Source organism: Enhydra lutris, unplaced genomic scaffold, assembly GCF_002288905.1.
Source record: "Enhydra lutris kenyoni isolate GAN:26980312 unplaced genomic scaffold, ASM228890v2 scaffoldscaffold4, whole genome shotgun sequence".
Lineage (NCBI taxonomy): Eukaryota > Metazoa > Chordata > Mammalia > Carnivora > Mustelidae > Enhydra > Enhydra lutris.
This window is the reverse complement of record NW_019154088.1, coordinates 33,251,795-33,275,172: the sequence shown is the minus strand read 5'-3', so window position 1 is coordinate 33,275,172 and position 23,378 is coordinate 33,251,795. Positions and strand designations below refer to the sequence as shown.

Here is a 23,378-nt window from a genome sequence, read left to right as displayed (position 1 = left end):
CAAGCACCCAAGAAGATTCTTTTGTGCGCTGAAGTTTGATTACAACTGCATAATTATCCTGCTGTTCCATCATCTCAGGAACAAATATCTGGCCTGTTTAAATTCCTTATATTGTGTTTGCTCTGATAGAAATAGATTGCCATAATTAGAACTTTTAGACATTGTACTTTTATTTTAGGTTATTGTGTTCAGCCTTTTAAGAAACTCTTGAGAGAGAAAAAGCATGAAGTGCATGTATCAATAGGAAATTTTTTTTAAAAGATTATTTATCTATTTGACGAGATCACAAGTAGGCAGAGCGGCAGGCAGAGAGAGAGAGGGGGGAAGCAGGCTCCCCGCCCAGCAGGGAGCCCTATGCAGAACTCTATCCCAGGGCCCTGAGATCATGACCCAAGCCGAAGGCAGAGGCTTTAACCCACTGAGCCACTCAGGTGCCCCTCAGTAGAAATTTTAATATAAGTCACAGATTCAAAAATAATGTAAGCATTCCTACAGAGCAACAAGTAAGCAAAATTAAAGTTAATATTTTTAAATACATTCTTAAGCAGCCTTAAATTTTCACCATGATTTTTGGATCAGAAGAGAATCTTATTGCCTTAAAAAAAATACTGTCTTGTGAAAACTTAAAAAGCAGGCTTTAAGAAATACACAATATTGAAAATTACTGGCCACTCTTCAGCCATACCTCTACATAGTAGGCCCTTTTTCCCCAAAACGAAGGACAGTAACATATTATTTAGTAAACAAATGAGCCTTTTGAACTGGACACAGTTTGCTCAGATGTGCTTGTTAAATAAAAGCAGTGAGTGCCAACACATTGTTGGCATAATTTGCTTAGCATTTGCTTTTAATTGTAAATAATATGTTTACTGTTTTCAGAATTACTTCAGGTGGAGTAACTACACCTCTTCTGGATTCCTAGCCTTCCTCCTCCCTCTTTATCTCTCATCTTTGTCATATTATCATTTTCCAGTCATGCAGGCAAGAAACTTCTGAATCCTGTCCTTCATCTCCATATCAGAATAGTCACTGGGCCAGTTAATTTTTTTTTTTTAAGGTTTTATTTATTTATTTGTCACAGAAAGAGCACAAGCAGGGGGAGTGGCAGGCAGAGGGATAGGCAGGCTTCCCGCTGAGCAGGGAGCCTGATGCCTTGGGATCATGACCTGAGCTGAGGGCAGACACTTTACTGACCCAGGTGTCCCCAAGGCCAGTTAATTTCATCTCAAAAATGTTTAGCCCATCTTTAATGAGTATGGTCCCCCTTAATGTCCTTGCTATTTCTTACCTGTCATTAGTCTATGTCTCCTTTCTGTCTACCTTCCAGTCCAGCTTGACATTATTTAAAGTTTCCTGACTTTAAATGATTAAATCATATAACGACACTAGTCAGAAGCATTTACCTGGACCCAGTTCTTCTTGCAGTAAGGTTCAAATTCCTTGGGCTAGCATTAAACACCGTTCATGACATTTTCAGGCTGGCTTCATTTCTCAGTATTTCTGTCCCACTAGACATATTCTAGTCTGCTTGTCATTGCCAGGGTACTTTAATGTCTGCTTTATCTATGCCTATTAACGTGGCAGAGTGTTGTTGTTGTTTTTTTTCCTCACCTTTTTTTTTTTTTTTTCCACTTGAAAGTTGATTTATCTTTGGAGACTTGGCCACGTGTTGGCATTTTCTTTGGTACCTGCACAGCATTTAGTTTGAGCATATTCCACATTTATTGATACTTAAAATAAAAATGTGACATCGATTATGTTGGCAGAGGATAAGAAGATGAATGTTGGCAAAGGAAAAAGAAAGTTCCTGTCCTAAGACCATCACAGTGTAGAGGCAGACTTGTGATAAAGTACCATAGAAGTACAAAGGAGGGAGTGTTTGCTTTTGGGAGAAGGAGAAGTAGTGAAGACATAATGATAGCTGCATACTGATTTAGCATTTACTGTGGGCCAGGTACTTTCCATATACTCACTCAATTCTCAAATCCCTGTTTAGTAGCTGCTACTTTCTAGTTTGTAAAGGAGATCTGAGGTTCAGAGAGATTAAATAACTTGCCCAAGGTTGTAACAGCCAATATGAGCTGAAGTCAGACTCAGGCAGTCTTGCTCCAGGTCTGGCACTCTTAACTGCTGTGCTGTCACCTAAATGAGCTAAGCCTTAAATATTGACCAGGAATTTTGTAGGCTTTCATGGAAGGGGAAGGCTTGCCAGCAGAGTGGGTAGCCTGGGTAGGTAATTTGGTTCCACCTGGAGCACTTGTTCTCACAGGAAGCAAGGGTAGATAATGGATAGTATAGATCAAGTGTAAATTGCATAATAATTAAGATTCCAGGCAGTGGGAAGTCCTTGGGGATTTTAAGCTGTGAAAGACCTATGCCTAGATGAAAATAGCATTGTAGATTACTCTGATGTGAAGGTTGATTCTTCCTTTCACAAAGCAGAGAAGCCAGTTAACAGGCTGTTGTAATAGTCCAGATGAAAAATGATGAAGGTATAATTAAATCAGAAGGGAGGATGAAGGAAGGGACATAGCAAAGAGATGCTTAGGAGGTAGAATTGGCAGGGTATAGTGACTGTATAAGTACATGGGCTGGGCAGAGGAGAAGGAGAAAATGAGGAATGCAGGGTAAAAGAACTGAGGTAGATAATATGCTTGGTTTCATATATGTCGGATTTGAAGTACCTATAAGATGTGTCTGATCCCTTTCCTGCCAAAAATGTGAAAGGGTGAGGATTGTGTCTTTTCACTGCTCTATCCCTAGCTCCTAGGACAGTGGTTTTGTACATTGAAGGCACTCCGTTTTTTGTTTGTTTGTTTAAGATTTTATTTATTTATTTGACAGACAGAGATCACAGGTAGGCAGAGAGGCAGACACAGAGAGAGGAGGAAGCAGGCTCCCCGCTGAGCAGAGAGCCCAATATGGGGCTTGATCCCAGGACCCTGGGATCATGACCTGAGCTGAAGGCAGAGGCTTTAACTCCACCCAGGCGCCCTGGCACTCCGTTGTTTAACAAGCGAGTACTTCTAGGCAGATATGTCTAGTTGGTACTGTGAAAGTACGATTGGGAATTTAAGAGGTTTAAATTGATGATAAATATTTAGGAGTTACAGTCGAGAATGGCTGAGATTGCCCAGCTTAGATAGCACCTGTGGAAACCAACATTTAAGGATTATAGGGAAGAATAGATCGATTGACAGGGCTGAGAGAGGTAGGAGGGATATGAGAAAAGTCCCCAGAAGTTGAGAGAGTTTAAAGGAGTTAGAATGATCACTAAGGCAAAAATACTGCAGAGAGGACAAGAACAGTAAAAAGTTACTGGATTTAAAAATTAGGTACTCAGGGGCGCATGGGTGGCTTAGTGGATTAAAGCCTCTGCCTTCAGTTCAGGTCATGATCTCAGGGTCCTGAGATCGAGCCCCGCATCGGGGCTCTCTGCTCGGCAGGGAGCCTGCTTCCTCCTCTCTCTCTGCCTGCTTCTCTGCCTACTTGTGATCTCTGTCAAATAAATAAATAAATCTTTAAAAAATAAAAAAATTTTAAAAAGAAATAGGTACTCAGTGTGTGAAGGGTTTGTGAGACAGAGTCTAACCTTAACTAGAAGAGCAGTGTATGAGCAGGTCCTAAAGCAGATAGCAAAGTTAAATGCTTGGGTGAACAGATGGACGCTGCTTATGAAAAAGTGGAAAAGATGATGAGGTTAGATTTTTTTTTTGTAGGAGAGTTTATTGATAGGTCTGGGAAAACAGCTGCTAGTGTTGTTTCTTTGGGATGTGGGAAACCAGGTCACTTGTTGAGAGTGGGGTGGAAATGTAGAGGGTTGAAGTAGAAGTTGAGAGTAGTTGCTGAAGGGAATCAGAAGAGGAGCTGAGCAGATCTATTCAAGAGTGTTGATTGGTTTTAAGAGCCGATGCAAATCGAAGACCATTAATTTCGTAGTAGACCAGTGTAAACAATTGCGACTTTTCTGTAACCACACCAGCAGCTCAGAAAGCAAAGGCGATTGTTGAATTGATCCTGAGTGTGGGAATTTGCAAGCCAGGTATGGCAAAAAGAGCAATGAGAGTTGACAGGACCAGTAAGAAAGATAGTGGAGTGACATATCATGCCGTGGTGTGGAAGAGGAGAGAAGCAGAGAGGGTAACACACTGCAGACGTATAGAAAGGTCACAGAACGGGAGATACTGATAAGGTTAAATTGTACACAGGGTGCAGTCTGTGAGGAAGAATGGGAAGTACTTCCTTTTGTGTTTTATTACATAGTTGATTGTCTCCCTCACTACCAATTTCTTGAAGGCACAGCTTTTTGTTCACCTTACGTGCCCATAGTACCCAAGATAGCTGTTTGAAATCTATTAAAACGAGGTGAAAAATTGATTATTTGGTTAAAAGTACTAGGGAAGGAGTTTCTAGGTGGCACAGTTGGTTAAGCGTCCGGCTCTTGATTTTGGTTCTGGTCATGATCTCAGGGTCCTGAGATCCAGCCCCCGTTGGGCTCCACACTTGGTGAGGTGTCTGCCCTACCCCCCACTCATGCTCTCTCCCTCTCTCAGATAAGTAGATAAATTTTTTTCTTTTTTAAGTTTATTAAAGGGATGCTTGGGGGGCTCAGTCAGTTAAGCAATTGCATTTGGCTCAGATCATGATCCCAGGGTCCTAGGATTGAGTCTCATATCAGACTCCTTGCTCAACAGGGAACCTGCTTGTCCCTCGGCCTGCTGCTCCCCCTGCTTGTGCTCTCTCTTGGGTGTCTGCACGTGCTCTCTTTCTCTCCCTGATAGATAAATAAAATGGTAAAATCTCTTTAAAAGTTTATTAAATAGGGGCGCCTGGGTGGCTCAGTGGCTTAAGCCACTGCCTTCGGCTCAGGTCAGGATCTCGGGGTCCTGGGATCAAGCCCCACATCAGGCTCTCTGCTCAGCAGGGAGTCTGCTTCCTCCTCTCTCTCTCTCTCTCTGCCTACTTGTGATCTCTCTCTCTCTGTCATAAATAAATAAAATCTTTTAAAAAAAAGTTTATTAAATAAATGCATATTAGTATATTGTCTATAGAGTAAAGTGTTATATTTGTACTACCAGTAGTATTAACTGTGACTTGGAGGGAATGCAGGCGTGAACACCGTTAGTACCCTAGTAATAACCTAGTAATGTTTTATTGTGTCTGGAATGGTATGTGAAAGGAAATATGGTTGCAAATGCCAGTTGACCGCTTTCTCTAGCTATACTCAGCAGCTCAAAGTGTAAAAGCAGAGAGTTGATGGTTGGGTTAATAACAGTTATGAGAATTTGCAAGCAGGGTATGGCAAAAGAGCTGTGGGAGTGTGACACCAGAAAGGCTTTGGATGGGGCTTCTGGAGGGTTCAAGGCAGTTAAGCACCTGACTTTTGATTTCAGGTCAGGTCATGTTCTGAGGGTCCTAAGATCCAGCCCAGCCTTGGGCCCTGCACTCAGTGGGGAGTCTGCTTCTCTTCCTTTCCCTCTGCCCCTTGTGTGCATATGCTCGCTCTCTCTAAAGTAGATTAATACATCTTAATAAAAAAATTTTTTAAAAGGCGTTGGAGTGACATATCATGTAACCCTCGTAATGTTTTGTTGTTTCTGGTATATGAGAGGAAATCTGGTTTCACACACCAGTGTCCAGAAAATGTATATATAATCAACCATGGATTTGACTGCTCAGTATAAGACATACAGTAGTAATAGAAATGATGTTTTACAGGACTTCCAAAATCATATCTGGGCTAGGAGTTAAACAGATTTAAATTTTGGCCTGAATTAGTGAGACTAATGGAATTTACTTCTGTCTGTCTCAGAGGTTTTCCATTGATTATACTATAATTACATTTTCTTAGCCCAGTTATGATTACCACCTTTCTTTCTGCCCTTTTCTACTTTCCATTCAACATGTAGTTATTGAAGTCTGCCACTGGGAATATAGTAGTGAACAAAACGAAAACCTGTGTCCTCACAAAATTGGCATTCTAGTTAGGGAGGACTATTAAAAAAATAAAATATAGTAGATGGTAAACAAGTGATATGAAAAAAAAAGGAGGGAGGGATAGCGATTGTTTGGGAGTGGAAGGGAGTTGAGTTGTAGTCTGAAGGTTGCCAGGAAGGGCCTTGAAGGTGATGTTTTGGTAAATACTTGAAGGAAATGAAGGAGTGATTCCTGCAGATATCTGGTGGCAGAATATTCCAGGTAGAGGTAACAGTAAGTGCAAAGACTCCTGAGGTGGCAGCATGCCCCAATATTAAAGGAACGACAAGGAAGACATGTGGCAGGTTTACAGTGAGCCAGAGGAATAATAGATTAGCCTGAGAGATGATGTCAGATACAAATTTTGTATTGCCTGGGAGACCCCTGTAAGGACTTTGGCTTTTCTCCAAGTGGGGACCCCTTAGGTTTTGAGCAAAGGAATGATGTTTATGTTTAATGTTTAATGGGATCTTCTGGTAGCTCTGTAAGGAATAGAATAAAGTGAGGGGTAGAAGCAAGACACCAGTTGGGAGGCTGTTGCAATAGAGTTATTTTCCTTTTCTTCATCCATCCACTCATGTCTCTACATTTGCTTTTCTGGCAAAAGATGGAACTAATTTTTTAGGAATGTTCTAGGGTACATACTTATAGTAAATGAGTCAGTATAGTAAATTAGTAGTGAATGTCTTCTTTACTAAATAAGTATATGTGGAAAATTAATCAAAAGGGCATTGTCTTTAAATTATCTTTCTTATTTTATTCTTTTAGATTTTATTGAGAGAGACAGCGCAAAGGGAGGGCAGTGCAGAGGGACGAGCAGACTCCCTGCTCCGCAGCTCATTATGGAGCCCGTCACTGACACTCAATCCCCAGACTCTGGGATCATGACCTGAGCCAAAGTCAGATGCTTAACCGACTAGGCGCCCCTACATTATCTTTCTAATAATATATATTTATGTTGTTTAATCCGTTTTCCCTGCCAAGTCTTTCTCTTGGCCTTGACACAGTGTTTAAAGAATTAAACCAGTGAATGTCATCTAATGAGAATTTCCTCACACCGACCTCACTAATTTCAGACAGTTAATTAAATGTTGATGAATCACAAGTTGTTTGCTTTCATTTTCCCTTAATAAAAGCTCTCTAATATTATTAACTTTAAAGAAAGAAGGAAATACGCCTGAAAAATCCTGTGTACATTTTATGTAATTAACATTAAATTTACAGTATAATACTTTATCAAATCTGTGTACCACCAAGAAAAAAAATATTTCCAGTTAAACTGAAATTTGTTGTCAGTTGCAAAGCAATCCTGTTTCAAGTGTTAAAATGCATAAAATACGCATCTAGATGGGGCGCCTGGGTGGCTCAGTGGGTTAAAGCCTCTGCCTTCGGCTCAGGTCGTGATCCCAGGATCCTGGGATCGAGCCCCGCATCGGGCTCTCTGTTCAGCAGGGAGCCTGCTTCCTCCTCTCTCTCTGCCTGCCTCTCTGCCTACTTGTGATCTCTGTCAAATGAATAAATAAAATCTTTAAAAAAAAAAAAATACGCATCTAGAAATGACAAAATGTAGCAGATTAGCTTTCAGTGGAAATTTTGTATTTATGTGGGGGATGATTTCATTTTATTGGCTGGCTTTTCCATTATACATCTTAGTTATTAGAAAACAGGACTTAAAAAAAAAATCCTAATGTGTGTGAAGCAAATCTTATTGCCAAATGTGTCCTTTTCTCTGTAACCTCAGGAAATGGAAAAAAAAAATTGAGGTATGGGGGCGCCTGGGTGGCTCAGTGGGTTAAGCTGCTGCCTTCAGCTCGGGTCATGATCTCAGGGTCCTGGGATCGAGTCCCGCATTGGGCTTTCCGCTCAGCAGGGAGCCTGCTTCCCTTCCTCTCTCTCTGCCTGCCTCTCTGCCTACTTGTGATCTCTGTCTGTCAAATAAATACATAAAATCTTTTAAAAAAATTGAGGTATGAAGTGTATACCATACTGACTGTAGAAAAATGCAATATCAGGATGAACACTTTAGCTGATATTTTGAATTTACTATGAAATATAAATTAAAGGAGTCACAGTCTCACCACCAGCATTTTGCTATGACCGACTTTATGATTCAGGCACTTTTCCTGAGATCAATTCTAGAACATAGTTGCTAAAAGAATGAAAAAGACAAATGATAGATTGGATTAATGGCCATTAAGGCAATATGTGAATGGCTACCAGCTTTAATAACGCATACAAAAGATAATTTACAGAAGAGGTGGAAAGCAAAGAAGTAGAAACGTCAAAGGAGGGAACTAGAGATAATTGTGGTTATGATGACAGGGATGTTTGTGCTCACTTGCGCCCTCTCTCTCTGACAAATAAATCTTTAAAAAAAAAAAAATAAAAGGTGAAATGTCAGTGACTAGGTGAGATTCCCAAAATAAGTCCCGGGTTTAACTACGGTATTTGAAGTAAGCTAGGTAGTTAATTAGACTTCAAATAATTTCGTATCTTTGCTGCTAAGACTTCATTTTCATCTTATAGTGTATTTGATTTTTTTTAATAAGACTCCAAATTAGCCAAACATTTTAAAATTTATATTTGTTAAAAGGGAAGAAAAATTGATGAAATTTAAAAATTATAAATAGAATTAATGATAAGCATTGTAAAGTAGAGGGGCATCTGGCTGCTTCAGTGGGTGGAGCATGTGACTTTTAATCTCCGGGTTGTGGGTTTCAGCCCCACATTGGGTATAGAGTTTATTTATTTATTTATTTTTTTAAAAAATTGTAAGTAGAGAAGTCTTCTCATAGACAAGTAAATGAAAGCACTAAATTTAGAACATATTCAATTCTTTTTTTTTTTTTTTTTTTTTTTAAGATTTTATTTATTAGAACATATTCAATTCTTTGAACGTAGTAAAGCTTGTAGAGTAAAATGTGAATTTAATTCATATCACAGGCAGTAGTTGAGTATGTTACCATTTTTCTTAGTGCTTTACATATGTAATATCTTTAATTGTATTCAATAGTTTCACAGTTTATTCCGTATTAAGCAGTAGAATTATTAGCCAATATTCCTTTCATTATTTTTTGTGTTCTAAAAGGTAGATACTTGGTGCCTGGGTGGCTCAGTCAGTTAAGCGTCTGCCTTTGGCTCAGGTCATGGTCCTGGAGTCTTGGGATCGAGCCCTGCATCAGGCTCCCTGCTCAGCGGGAGTCTGTTTCTCCCTCTCCCCTTTACCCCGCTTTCATGCTCTCTCTCTCCCTCTGTCTCACAAATAGATAAATAAAATCTTTAAACAAAAAAAAAAAAAGAAAGAAAGAAAGAAAAGAAGGGGCACCTGGGTGGCTCAGTCAGTTAAGCGGCTGCCTTCCACTTGGGTCGTGATCCCAGACTCCTGGAATCAACCCCCACTTTGGGCTCCCAGCTCAGTGGAAAGCATGCTTCTCCCTCTCCCACTTTCCTGCTTGTGTTTCCTCTCTCACTGTGTCTCTCTCTGTCAAATAAATAAAATCTTTTAAAAGAAAAAAGGTAGATACTTTCCTTACTTTTAGAGCACTTGAACTTTAATGGACCATCTTCTCGGAATAGTTAATTTTATGTTTTTGTTTTTGTTTTTTCAAACAAAAGGTCTCATGTATTTATTATTGAACCAACCAACTGGTGCAGAAGCATAGTAACAGAAGAATCCTTTCCCTGATAAAACATGTCTATTGTTCAGGTAGTAGTGATGTTACAGAGTGGTAGGATATGAGTTTGTGACTGTGCAGCATAGATATGTGTGCCGTCCCATGTGCTGTTGCTTATAGACCAGCTTAATTCTTCTCCAGTGCCTCCTCTTGAAGTTGTACCTAATTTTGTTACCAGTTTTCATCTGAATCCACTGGGGAATGGGACAGTTCTGCTTTTGTTTCTTTGCCAGAAATTGCTTGATGGGCCTTGTGAGAAGATCCAAATCAGAGTATTAATGTGCAGAGACGGGATTCAAACCCAGGCTATCCAAGCTCCTAGGTTAGGGTGACTTCCAGACTTCCCTGCGATAGTCCATGGTGAGGAATAGTCAACCACACATACCATGATGGCAGAGAGTAAGTTAGAGAAAAAATAGTTTACTTTTTCTTTTTTTTTTTTTAAAGATTTTATTTATTTTGACAGAAATCACAGGTAGGCAGAGAGAGGAAAGGAAGCAGGCTCCCTGCTGAGCAGAGAGCCCGATGTGGGGCTCAATCCCAGGACCACGGGATCATGACCTGAGCCGAAGGCAGAGGCTTTAACCCACTGAGCCACCCAGGTGCCCAGTAGTTTACTTTTTGAGTGAAATTAAAATGAATCATGGTTAGCACATCGACTCATACAAAGTATAGTTGAATGGTATAGAACGAAAATTGATTAAGATAATAACATACCCAGGGCACCTGGGTGGCTCAGTCGTTAAGGGTCTGCCTTTGGCTCATATCATGATCCCAGGGTCCTGCGATGGAGCCCTGCACTGGGCTCCCTGCTCAGCTGGAGGCCTGCTTCTCCCTCTCCCACTACCCCCCCTTGTGTTCCCTCTTTTCTGTGTCTCTCTCTGTCAAATACTAAATAAAATCTTTAAAGAAAAAAAAAAAAGTAGTAACATATCCAAAGCACTTGCCTCCCAAAACATATATGAGGTTTAAATGAACTTGACAACCTTTTAGATTTAAGATTCTTTTGTTATTTTTGTTCTGTTTTTGCATTATCTTAATGTCTGAGAAAATAATGAAATTCTGTATAAGCCCACAGAACTTTTCATTAAAGTATTATCTTTTTCTAGCTTAAAGCAATAAATGTAGATCTTCAGAGTGATGCTGCTCTGCAAGTGGACATTTCTGATGCTCTTAGTGAAAGAGATAAAGTAAAATTCACTGTACACACAAAGGTGAGTGTGATTTTGAACATGTATTATTTCAGCTATTTATTGTGCAAATGTTACATATGTAATAATATATTGACTGGAACCTTGGTTTTGAACATGATTAGAAACCATATTTTAGTTTATAATTCATGCTTTTAACAGTTTTAGTGAATGTACTTGTTTTAATGTACTTTTTAAAGATTAACATTTAAGAATCACAGAACCTAGATGTAATGCACATTTAATTTTCTCTAGACTTATTAACATGTTTCACTATTCTTGTTTTCAGTTTTGTTTTTTCAGTTAATTATATTACCATCTTACCGAGCACCTGGGTGGCTCAGTTGGTTAAGCCTCCTACTCTTGATTTTAGTTCAGCTCATGATCGCAGGCTTGTCCCTCTCCCTGCAGCCACCCTCCTCTCTTTCTCTCTCTCTCTCTCTCAAATAAATAAATAAAATATTTAAAATTAAGTAAATAAATTACTGCCTTACAAATTATTTTCTTCTTGGATTTTAGTTCTCAGGCACATTTTCAGATCGTAGATTTATTTTCCTTTGAGTAGTTGAGTTTGATATATATTAATAACCTTTAAGTAATGGTGGCAGTACAATATAATAAGAGGCTGTCAACTTACTTTTTCAAAGTTGCCACGATAATTTCTTCTGGGTGTCTCAGAGTTTTCATTATAGATTGTAAAAGTACTGATAATCATTCATGTAAGACTAATTTAAGAAAATAAGATTAAAAGTGTTTATTAAAAGCCTTTTAGTATAATTTTGATTTTTCTTCAAGAAAATCTCTATCTTTGCAGAGTTCATTGCCAAATTTTAAACAAAATGAGTTTTCTGTAGTTCGACAACATGAGGAATTTATCTGGCTTCATGATTCCTTCATTGAAAATGAAGACTATGCGGGTTACATTGTAAGTGTTGGGGTTCCATTTTAATCCCATTTTCTAGGCGCTTTTTAGATACCTTGTTATGTGTTAAATCTTGTTTAGCATTTTAGTGAACTGGTGTGATTTTTAAAAATTGTCAGTTTTAAAACACAATGGACTACCACCTTTTATCCTGAATTGTCTATAGTTTGAGAGTGTGAAGATAATGGATATCTTATGCTCCTTCATTTAAACTCAAATTCTTACTGTTTATTGGAATTGAAACAGGCTTTTCCTAGAGATTAATGAGGGGGATATTATAAACCATATTGGTTTTGAACCCTTAGGTAGCAGATATTTAGGGTTGGAGGGTCCCCTAAGAGGTTATTTAGGTATCCATCAGGGCCTGACCACACTCAAATTCCTGAAACTTAGTTTCATGTAATCTCCTTGAAATCATCCTGGTCTGATTCTGTTTCCATCCTTGTGGCCACTCCTTCTCAGTCATTTGCTCTTTCTTTGTATGACTCAGAATTTGGGGACAACTGGCAGTGCATTCCTTTTTTTTTTTTTTTTTTCTCACAAAAACTACCAGTTTATATAAAGGATCAACTCAGGACAGCCAAAAGAAAGAGATGCATAGGACAAGGTACAGGGAGAGGGGGTTGGTGCAAAACTCTCATGTTCTGCAGGTGTACCACCTTCCACCTTCCCAGCATGTCAGTGTCTTCACCAACCTGGAAGCTCCTCCTTTTTGCATCTTATTTCCACCTTTCTGTCCTCATCTTGTCTGATGGCTTTTTCTTTCTACCATGTCCTTCTACAGACTAAACTCTCCTCAAAGAGCAAGACCATGTTTTCTTTAGGGCGCTTGGGTGGTTGAGTTGGTTGAGCGCCTGCCTTCAGCTCAGGTCATGACCGCAGGATCCTGGGATCAAGTCCTGCATCAGGCTCCCTGCTCATTGGGGAGTCTACTTCTCCCTCTGCCTGCAGCTTCCCCTGCTTGTGCTTGCTCACTCTTTCTACTCTCTCTGACAAATAAATAAAATCTTAAAAAAAGAAAAAAGATTATGTCTTATTTATCTTTATATGCACATTGTTCGGCATCATTCCTGGCACACAGTAGATGGGGTGTATGTGTGCTCAGCTGCTCTTGATACTTCTTTCCCTGTTGCTTTCCTCAAGCATAACCCTTTTCCTGTATTCATTCTGTAGCTTTCCCCTACTTATCTGTTCTTCCTCATACCTTCTTGCTTTCTTTACTTCCATCATTTCCCCTAAACACTTCTTACTTGTAGGCCCTTCCTCTCAATGTACACTTTCTCTTTATTATTCCTTTGAATGATACGGCTCTTCTAGATCTTAAGTGTTTACTTACCCACTGTGAGTAAATAGAATGACGTTAGTCATTAATCCCTGTCTTGTTCTGGTTTTAAGTCCGTACTTTCTGTTTCTGATCCACTCCTCCAGTTGAGGAACCCTTTTTAACATTCCTTGCTGGATCCTACTGTTGGGATTTATGAATTTTAGAAACAGAATAGCATAAAGCTACTATGAATTCCTTAATTTAAAAAATATTTGTATTTAATTGAACCATTTACATAATTCTGAAAAATGGTATGCATCTTCTTTTAGTATATAGTCAGAGCTTAATGTGCATATAATTTGAGGACTCTAAGTTGCCACATAGAAATCTGCAGATTAAAGTGTGGGAACGAGGGGCGCCTGGGTGGCTCAGTGGGTTAAGCCGCTGCCTTTGGCTCAGGTCATGATCCCAGGTCCTGGGTTCAAGCCCCACGTCGGGCTTTCTGCTCAGCAGGGAGCCTGTTTCCTCCTCTCTCTCTGCCTGCCTCTCTGCCTACTTGTGATTTCTCTCTGTCAAAAAAAAAAAAAAAAAAAAATCTAAAGTGTGGGAACGAGTGTTCTAATAGTAGAAAATAGTGCTCTGCTGTTGGCACAAAGGACCTAATCAAATTCTCTACCCTGAATTGATATATTTCTGGTGTTGTGTTCATTCAGGATGTCTTTAGCTCTCCCAGATTCAGTCTTTTATGGTGGCAGCAGTACGGCTGCTGTGAAAAAGAAAATAGTCTTTAAATGAGTGACTTGGTTCTCTTACAGATCCCACCAGCACCACCAAGACCTGATTTTGACGCTTCAAGGGAAAAACTTCAGAAGCTGGGAGAAGGAGAAGGGTCCATGACAAAGGAAGAGTTCACAAAGATGAAACAGGAACTGGAAGCGTATGTGATTTTTCTTACTGCTTTGTTAATTGTGCTTATTTTAATGCCTTTTTCTGTGCTCTCTGATATCCCATCCTTTTAATCATTTCACCACAGTGACCCTTTCTGAAAGATGCAGGTTTAAGCCAAACAACCAGTTTTAATGATCATGATCAGAGCCTACAGGAAAATTATGGAATAATTGTCTGCATTGTTAAATTCTTTAAATTAATGTTTTAAATAGACTCTGAAAATTGAAAACAGAGGATCCAAAACCTTATTAAAAAATAATAGAAAGGGAAATACTACTTTTTAAAAACAGAACGTAACTTGTTTTATTTTTTATTTGCAAGGTCTTAGTCATTGCCAAACTGGTTTTCTTTTTTCGATATGTGCATACTACCCAAACTTCTGTTTCTCATAGAAATATGCACTGTGCAACTCTGCATATGTTCTGTTTTCTTTTTTTAAAAATATGTGTGTGTGCGTGTGTGTATGTATAATTTTTGCCCTCTTTTTCTCTGCGTCTGGCTTCTGAGGAGGAAGAAGAATAGGAGCAAAGTAACAAGAGAATAGTTCTAAAATGTTTTTCGTTGAATGATTATTAGTTTCACATATACTGGAAATGTATTAAATCCTTGAAAAAATTTGAGATAGTTTCTATTTTGTTTTTAGCATACTTGCTAAAAATACCAAATCTTTCCTCTTTTATTAGACACTTGAAATAATTTTAGATTTGCAGTGTATTGTTTTTCTGTATTTTGGGGGCTATACAAGGAAATAGTTTCCTTGCATCATCATCACTTTCATCACTCTTTTTCTAGTCATTTCTCCTCTTCGTGCATTTCCTTTTCTCCTCTTCCACTTAGTTTCAGCTTTTAAGCATATATCCCCATGGCCACTAGCCTCCTTTTCAGAATGCTAAACTCATTTGACAGGATAAATTAGCAAAGTAGATCTTTTTTGTCAAAGTGTAAGGTGCCAGGTATTTTAAGACTTTTGTCTATGCTGGGTGCAAGCAATAGTCTGAGACCAGACAGAGATCTATACTTTTATAGTTATAAGACTGAAAACTGGAAATTAGCAGAGCACATTAATATTAAAGAATCTGTGGTTTTCCAGTGGCCCTGATCATGATTCTTTTGTGGTCTGGTTAGGGGTTGGATAACAGAGAACCTTGGGTTTATCCTACTGCTACCTCCATCCTCTGCATCCTTCTTTTTTGTCTTCACTGAATGACTACCCTCACAGAGATCAAACTTCTCCCAACATTGGTCCTGCTGGTTTGCTGGTATGTAAAATTTATCCTCCTTGCACGTAGTTGAAGCAACAATATTGGGCATTTTCCTTGAGTGTTTCTTTTTTTCAAACTGACATGTATTACTATATGATCGTTGTGATTCACTGATATTAAAATATTTTAAATACAGATTTTCAATGTAATGACAAAAATTAGTCTCTGTGGTATGCTTTTTTTCTTGTGTGTTTGGGTCATTAGATGAAAATAATTATTAATGTCAAAAATGTGTACTGAGGTTTGGGTTTTATTTTTTGTATACAAGTGTTTAAATGCAGTAATTATCTAGAAATTGAGTCAAAAAGATTGTATCAAATAATTTGTAGTATACTTTCTCTGGAGCTGAAAACAAATCCCTCTGTAGTTACCTTTAACATCTACTTGCATAAGAAGAAAGGTTCATAAAACCTAAAAATATTAACATTTAAATATAATAAATCCCATTAACTAGCATGAAGCCTTTTCGAGCTGGGTTTTACATATTTTATTAACAGTTCAACTAAAATCTTTGTTTATGTGGATTTTATCTTTATATCTTTAATTTTGCATTCAGTATAATTCAGAGTATTTGTTGAAAAACTTGTTGCAGACGATTTTCTAGTTGATGCAGTGTTTTACCTTTAATTTTGTGTATTGTTTCTAGTGAATATTTGGCAATATTCAAGAAGACTGTTGCAATGCATGAGGTGTTCCTATGTCGTGTGGCAGCACATCCTATTTTGAGAAAAGATTTAAATTTTCATGTCTTCTTGGAATATAATCAAGATGTAAGTATTGATTAAAGTAGTGATCGAGGTTTATTTTTAGAGTTACTGGAAAAGGCAAGAAATAGATGACCTCTTTTTGTAACATTATTATATTTCAGAGCAGTTTAAAATAATACTTTTGTAGTGATAATACAGTATTTCAATAGAACTTGAGTAGATTAATTGAAGAAATGAGGGTAAATCATGTTACTACATGGGATATTGATTTTTCATCCTGAATTGTGAACTTCTTAAGAAACAGGGTTATCAATTTGATTGTTTATTAAATTGGAGTTTGGAGTCCTCTGAAGCCCTGTGGGGAATCCCAGCCAGGTGTTAGAGCTAAAGAATTCCAGGTTACTTTAGGATTAATCATTGACTTGATCCGTTTAACTGATCTTCTTCAGTGTGATTGCTCCTAATCTTTCCTCCCTCTCTGCGTGAAAACTGTTATAGTGCAAATAGAAAAATTGATGCAATTGAGCTTTAAAGATTTCTTCATTTGTAGTACTGGCAAAGAATTTTAATGGGTGGGTGATATAGATATTGGGATTTATACTTGGATGACAAGATTAACTCATAATTTTAGTAAAAAACAAGTGTAGCATAGTGCTAGTTTGCTTAGAAATCAATATCAAGATCAAAGTTTTGTATATATAAATTTGTCTTTCTGGTTTGGTTTTAGTTGACATGACCATGACAATAAAATGTCCTAAGTCTAGCAGTAGAGAGAACACATTTTTTTTTTTTTTTTAAGATTTTATTTATTTATTTGACAGAGATCACAAGTAGGCAGAGAGGCAGGCAGAGAGTTGGGGGAAGCAGGCTCCCTGCTGAGCAGAGAGCCCGATGCGGGGCTCGATCCCAGGACCCTGAGATCATGACCTGAGCCAAAGGCAGAGGCCCAACCCACTGAGCCACCCAGGCACCCCAACATATTTTTTAAAAGGGTATGAAGTACCTCAAGATCACAGAAACAGGAGCACCTGGGTGGCTCAGTGTTAAGTGGCTGCCTTTGGCTCAGGTCCTGATCTCAGGATCTTGGGATCAAGCTCTGCGTCAGGATTCCTGTTCATCAGGAAGCCTGCTTTTCCCTCTCCCACTACCCTTGCTTATGTTCCTTCTCTTGCTGTCTCTCTTTCTCTGTCAAATATATAAATAAAAAATCTTTAAAAAAAGAAAAAAAGATCACAGAAGCATAGCACTTAAGCATGGGTACTTTCACAAGCATAAATGTGGTGATACTGGTATGTGGTCATTTATAACTAGGAATTATAAATAATGCTGGCTATATCATGAATTATAAGTGAAAACAGTTTGTGAGTAGGGTTGCTAAAGTGATATAGATGCTAGCATCAATCTTTTACTGTTATGTGTCTGTTTTTCCTCAACCTTATTTGTGGCCTGGGCCAAAACCTTAATAATAATTGGTAGAGCAGCATAGGTATACTGGCGTGGTATTGTCAGCTCAAGGCCACTCGTGCTAGAGGAGCCTCATGCTCCACACACTCTGTCCCATCGCCAAATCCCTTAGCGCTATCTGAAATTCTGTATCTTTTTTTTTTCTTTTTTAAGATTTATTTATTTGCGAGAGAGCGAGAGAGAGAGCAGATGCACGAGTAGGGAGTGGAGAGGGGCAAAGGGAGAGGGAGAGAATCTGAAGCAGATCTTGTCATGGGGTTTGATCCCAGGACCCTGAAATCACAACCTGAGCCAAAATCAAGAGCTGGACACTGAACTGACTGAGCTACCCTCATGCCCATATATATCTGTATTTTTTTTTTAAAGATTTTTATTTATTTATTTGACAGAGAGATCACAAGTAGGCAGAGAGGCAGGCAGAGAGAGAGGGAAGCAGGCTCCCTGCTGAGAGAGAGCAGAGAGCCTGATGCGGGGCTCGATCCCAGGACCCTGGGATCATGACCTGAGCTGAAGGCAGAGGCTTTAACCCACTGAGCCACCCAGGCGCCCCTATATCTGTATTTTTTAAATTTTTCTATTTATTATTTGTCTCCTGCGACTAAAATATAGGCTCTCTGGAAGTAAGGCTTTTATTTTTCACCACTGCATCCTGAGCACTTTAGAGCAGTGGCTGACAATTAAGATATAATAAAATAAGTATTTGTTAAAATGATAAGTGAGTGAGGTGTGCTTGGGTGGCTCAGTCGGTTAAGCATCTGCCTTCTGCTCCTGTTACGATTCCAGTGTCCTAGGATCAAGTCGAGGCGTAAAGCTTCCTTAGTGGGGAGCCTGCTTCTCCCTCTCCCTTTGCCACTCCCCCTGTTTGTGCTCTCTAGCTCTCTCTCAAATGATAAAATCTTTTTTTAAAAAAAGGTAAGTGAATGAGGGGCACCTGAGTTGCTCAGTGGGTAAAGCCTCTGCCTTCGGTTCAGGTCATGATCTCAGGGTCCTGGGATGGAGCTCCACGTCAGGCTCTCTGCTCAGCGGAGAGCCTGCTTCCCTCTCTCTCTCTGCCTGCCTCTCTGCCTACTTGTGATCTCTGTCTGTCAAATGAATAAACTCTTTAAAAAAAGAAAAAGGTAGGTGAATGGTTATTAATTGTTTAGATCAGCTTTATAAATAGCCTTCAGAGGGGTGCGTGGGTGGCTCAGTAGGTTAAAGCCTCTGCCTTCAGCTCGGGTTATGATCCCAGGGTCCTGGGATCAAGCCCCGCATTGGGCTCTCTGCTCAGCAGGGAGCCTGCTTCCTCCTCTCTCTCTGCCTGCCCCTCTGCCTACTTGTGATCTCTATCTGTCAAATAAATAAATAAAATCTTTTTTAAAAAATAAATAAATAAATAGCCTTCAGAAATCTTAGGGTTTCATAAGTTTTCTCCCATCAATGTAGATTTTTTTTTCCTCCCAAACTAATACATGCTTAATAGAAATAATGATGTGATATGTTGTAATAACCCTTTTAATATCAGCATATGGTGTTTTGGAGAAACTCTGAAAAGACAGGACAGTGTTTTGCAAATATTCTGTAATAACAGCAGGACACCTGGGTGATGCTCTTGATTTCGGCTCAGGTCATGATCTCAGGGACGTGAGATCAAGCCCTGCATAGGCTCTGTGCCCAGCATGGAATCTCTCTCCTTCTACCTCCTCCCCAATCCACTCATGTTCTCTCACTCTCTTTCATATAAATGAATAAATCTTTCTAAACTATATAATTAGGGGCACTTGGGCAACTCAGTCGTTGGGTGTCTACCTTTCACTCAGGTCATGATTACAGGGTTCTGGGATCAAGCCCCACATCTCCCTCTGCTTGACCTCCTCCTCCTTGTGTTCCCTTTCTCACTTTGTCTCTCTGTCAAATGAATAAATAAAATTTAAAAAAATAATAAAATATATAATTAATTAATAGCAGTACATTAACAGGTTATAGAAGATCATAGGCCCAAAACTAAAAAGTTTTTCTCAGTCTTGTTCTGATGCTGTTTCTCTGATCTTTACTCACTTCACTGGGGCAGGAAAAGTAATCTGTATGTGCTATTTTGTTACCTAAGTTTTAGAGGGTCATGGGATCAATGAGCTGTTGAAGTGGAACTAGGGTGCTTGAAGTCTAAAAAGGCCATGGGGAGGCGCCTGGGTGGCTCAGTGGGTTAAGCCTCTGCCTTCGGCTCAGGTCATGATCCCAGGGTCCTGGGATCGAGCCCCGCATCGGGCTCTCTGCCCAGCAGGGAGCCTGCTTCTCCCTCTCTGCCTGCCTCTCTGCCTGCCTCTCTGCCTACTTCTGCCTACTTGTGATTTCTCTCTCTGTCAAATAAATAAATAAATCTTAAAAAAAAATAAATAAATAAATAAAAAATTAAAAGGCCATGGGGCATCTGGGAGGGCTAGAAAATCTTGTTCTAGCTTTTAGTTGTGTGAGAAGTAGTCACTGTTGTAATGACTGCCTTTAGTGTTGCTTTACTTAGGTAGCTATATACCTTTCCTCTTTCTGCTAGGTATAATCTGAGTCTGCTTAACAGTAGATTAAATATTTAACCTAATTAACACCTTAAGCCCATTCAATTCTTGCTACCTTATCAGTGGCCGCACCCAGGACCCTGCCTCCTGTCTGAGTTCTTAAACTCTAGTATTAACAGATTCCGAGCATAAACAACTCTGTTTTTACCCATTCTTATTTTGGCTGTTCGTTGACTCACTGGTAATCTAAACCCTTGACTTATCCAGCATTTTGACCCTGTTAGCAGCCCTTTTGTCTTTATATCTTTCTCATCTACCCTGGATTGCCTGCTCCATTTATAACAAGGTTATGACTTTAGATAGCTCTCTCCCATTTTCCATAAAAGCTCATTTTAACTTGCAGCAGTTCTTCTTGATGAGATAATGACCTTGTTCACTAGGAGGTGAAAGCTAGTCAGAAATCAAATCCTACAACTCCATGTGTCTCCCACAACCTCAACCATGATGGCAGCCACACTCCTGTATGAGCTTTTCTTTTCTTTTCGTTTTCTTTTTTTGGTTGTTGGTTTGTTTTTTTTTTAAATCCTTTCCAATTTGGACACCCTTTTAATTTCTTTTGCTTGCCTAACTGCCCTGGCTAGGACCTCCGGTACTGTGTAAAACAGAAATGACAAGAGCAGACATCTTCGTTTTGTCTCTGATCTTAGGGGGAAAGCATTCATTGTTTCACTGTTAAGTATGATGTTAGCTGTGGGGCTTTCATTGATGCTCTTTATCAAGTTGAAGTTCCCTTTTGTTCCTAGTTTGTTGAGTGTTTTTGTTATGAGAAAGTATAGCTATTGAGATGATGTGGGTTTTGTCCTTTATTCTGTTAATATGATGTCTCACATTGTGCCTTTCCATTTTGATGAAGATACCTTTCTAGCTCTCCTGGATCCCATCTGCTTCTGCATCTTTCGGATCTCTTCTAAGTTTTCTTCTTAACTCTGTGACTCCTTCCTAGTCTCCTTCATGAGTTTTTCCCTCCATGTATCTATTCATTTAAATCTCATCCTTCCTAGATTCCCCACTGACTCCTCCAGAAGTTTGGAAGTTCCTCTAGGGGTACCTGGGTGGCTCAGCAGTTAAGTTTCCCAACTTTTTAATTTTTTTTTAAGATTTTCTTTATTTATTTGAGAGAGAGAGCACGCACACGCACATGAGCAGGGGTAGGGACAGTGGGAGAGGGAGAAGCAGACTTCCCACTGAGCAGGGAGCCCAATGGTGGGCTCAGTTCTGGGACTCCAGGATCATGACCTGAGCTGAAGGCAGGCACCTAACCAGCTGAGCCACCCAGGTGCACCAAGTGTCTAACTCTTCATTTTGGCTCAGGTCGTGATTTCAAGTTCATGAGATGGAGCCCCACATCAGGTTCTGCACCCAGCATGGAGTCTGCTTCTCTCCCTAACCACCCCCCAACTCGCTCTCTTTCTAAAATAAATGAATAAATCCTTAAAAAAAAAAAAAAAAAAAGTAAAAGAGTTCCTTTAGCTTTCTAATTCTATAAATTCTCCCTAAGTGATCTCATTGACTCCTGTGGCTGCAGGCACTCTAATATGCTATTAACTTGTAAATCTGTATTAATTCTGAACCCCAGCCCTCTTTATTAAACAGTCTCATGAAAACCTCTATTTAGATGTCCTTTTGGCATTTTACCCTCCGCTGAACTCTTCTTTAAACCCATGCTTCCAGGGCACCAGGGTGTCTCAGTTGTTAAGCATCTGCCTTCAGCTCAGTTCACAATCTGAGAGTCCTGGGATGGAGCCTCACATAAATCTCCCTCTCCCACTCCCCTGCTTGTGTTCCCTCTCTCATTACATCTCTCTCTCTGTCAAATAAATTAATAAAATCTTAAAAAAAAAATAAATCCATGCTTCCTTTTGTGTTTTCTGTCTCAAAGAAGGTACCACCACCTTCCGATTCCTTAAAACCTAAAAATTACTAAGGCACATAGGTGTCTCAGTTGAGCAATAGCCTCTTGATTTCGGCACAGGTCATGATCTCAGGGTTGTGGGTCATCCCTCATGTCGGGCTCTGTGTTCAGCATAGAATCTGCTTGTTCCTCTCCCTCTGCGCCTCCACCTGTGCGTGCACGCGCACTTGCTCTCTGTTTCTGTCTCTCAAATAAATAAATCTTATAAATAAATGATTTTTTTTAGGACTTTATTTATTTATTTGACTGAGACAGAGCACACAACCAGGGGGAACAGGAGAGGGAGAAGCAGAGACCCCGATGCAGTACTTGATCAGAGGACCCTGGGATCATGACCTAAGTCGAAGGCATATGGTTAAGGCTAAGCAACGCAGGTGCCCCTAAATAAATAAAATCTTAAAACAGAAACAAAAAACTAAAATCTAAAAATTACTCGTTACTCTTCCTACTCCCTGTTCCTATTAGGGAAACACCAAATCCTGTCTGTTTTACTCTCTTACAGTATTAGGAATGTGTCCTCTTCTTTCCTATCACCAGACCTAAAGATTGGTTCTGACTTTTCTAATTGTTGACTGGATTATTTTAGATTTTTTATTTATTTTTTTGTCAGAGAGAGCAAGAGCACAGAGAAATTCGGGCAGAACAGGCAGAGCGAGAAGCAGGTTCCCTGCTGAGCAAGGAGCCCGATGTAGGACTCCATCCCAGGACTCTGGGATCATGACCTGAGCTGAAGGCAGATGCTGAACCAGCTGAGCCACTCAGGCGTCCCTGACTGGATTATTTTAAAGGTTTTTTTTTGTTTTGAGAGAGTGAGCCAGCATGCACATAGGCACAGCGGGGGAGAGGGGGAAGGAAAAAGAAAATCTTTTTTAATTTTTTATTTAAAATTCAATTTAATTAATACATACTATATTACTAGTTTCAGAGGTAGAAGCCAGTGATTTATCAGTTGCATGCAACACCCAGTCCTTATTACTTCACATGCCCTCCTTTATGCCCGTTACCCAGTTTCCCCACCCCCCACCTGTCTCCGCTCCAGCAAGCCTCAGTTTGTTCCCTGTAGTTAAGAGTTGAGAGAGAGGATCTTAAGCGGGTTCCATATTCAGTGCAGAGTCAGACACCAGGCTCCAATCCATCTCAAGACCCTGACATTATGACCTGAGCCGAAATCTAGACTCTGATGGTCTTAACTGACTAAGGTACCCAGGCACCCCAGTCCTTGCCTGGATTCTTGAAACGGTCCCTGACTGTTCATTCAGCTTCCAGTCTTAACTTTCTCCTCTCCTAAGTCTGTATTGAGTTCCCTTGGTGTTCTCCTAGTGCGCTATGGATTTGCTAACATTGTGCTACTCACCCCATGGTAAATCATGTGTTTCTCTTTATTCTCCTCTGAACCATAAATTACTCTTAAGAGTCTGCACCACCTTGAGGCATCTGGGTAGCTCAGTCAATTGAGGGCTTTTTTTTTTTTTTTAATTTTTTTTTTTTTTTAAAGATTTTATTTATTTAC

The 23,378-nt window shown here is 39.5% G+C and overlaps 1 protein-coding gene across 1 annotated transcript in view; it reads left to right on the top strand.

The window, feature by feature from the left end:
* Positions 1 to 23,378, top strand: part of LOC111161352 (sorting nexin 6) — a 63,789-nt gene that overhangs the window by 2,705 nt on the left and 37,706 nt on the right. The window contains exons 3-6 of the mRNA XM_022524957.1: positions 10,760 to 10,864; positions 11,655 to 11,765; positions 13,842 to 13,963; positions 15,883 to 16,006. Coding sequence (XP_022380665.1) covers positions 10,760 to 10,864; positions 11,655 to 11,765; positions 13,842 to 13,963; positions 15,883 to 16,006 — 462 coding nt within the window. The remainder of the gene's footprint in view (positions 1 to 10,759; positions 10,865 to 11,654; positions 11,766 to 13,841; positions 13,964 to 15,882; positions 16,007 to 23,378) is intronic.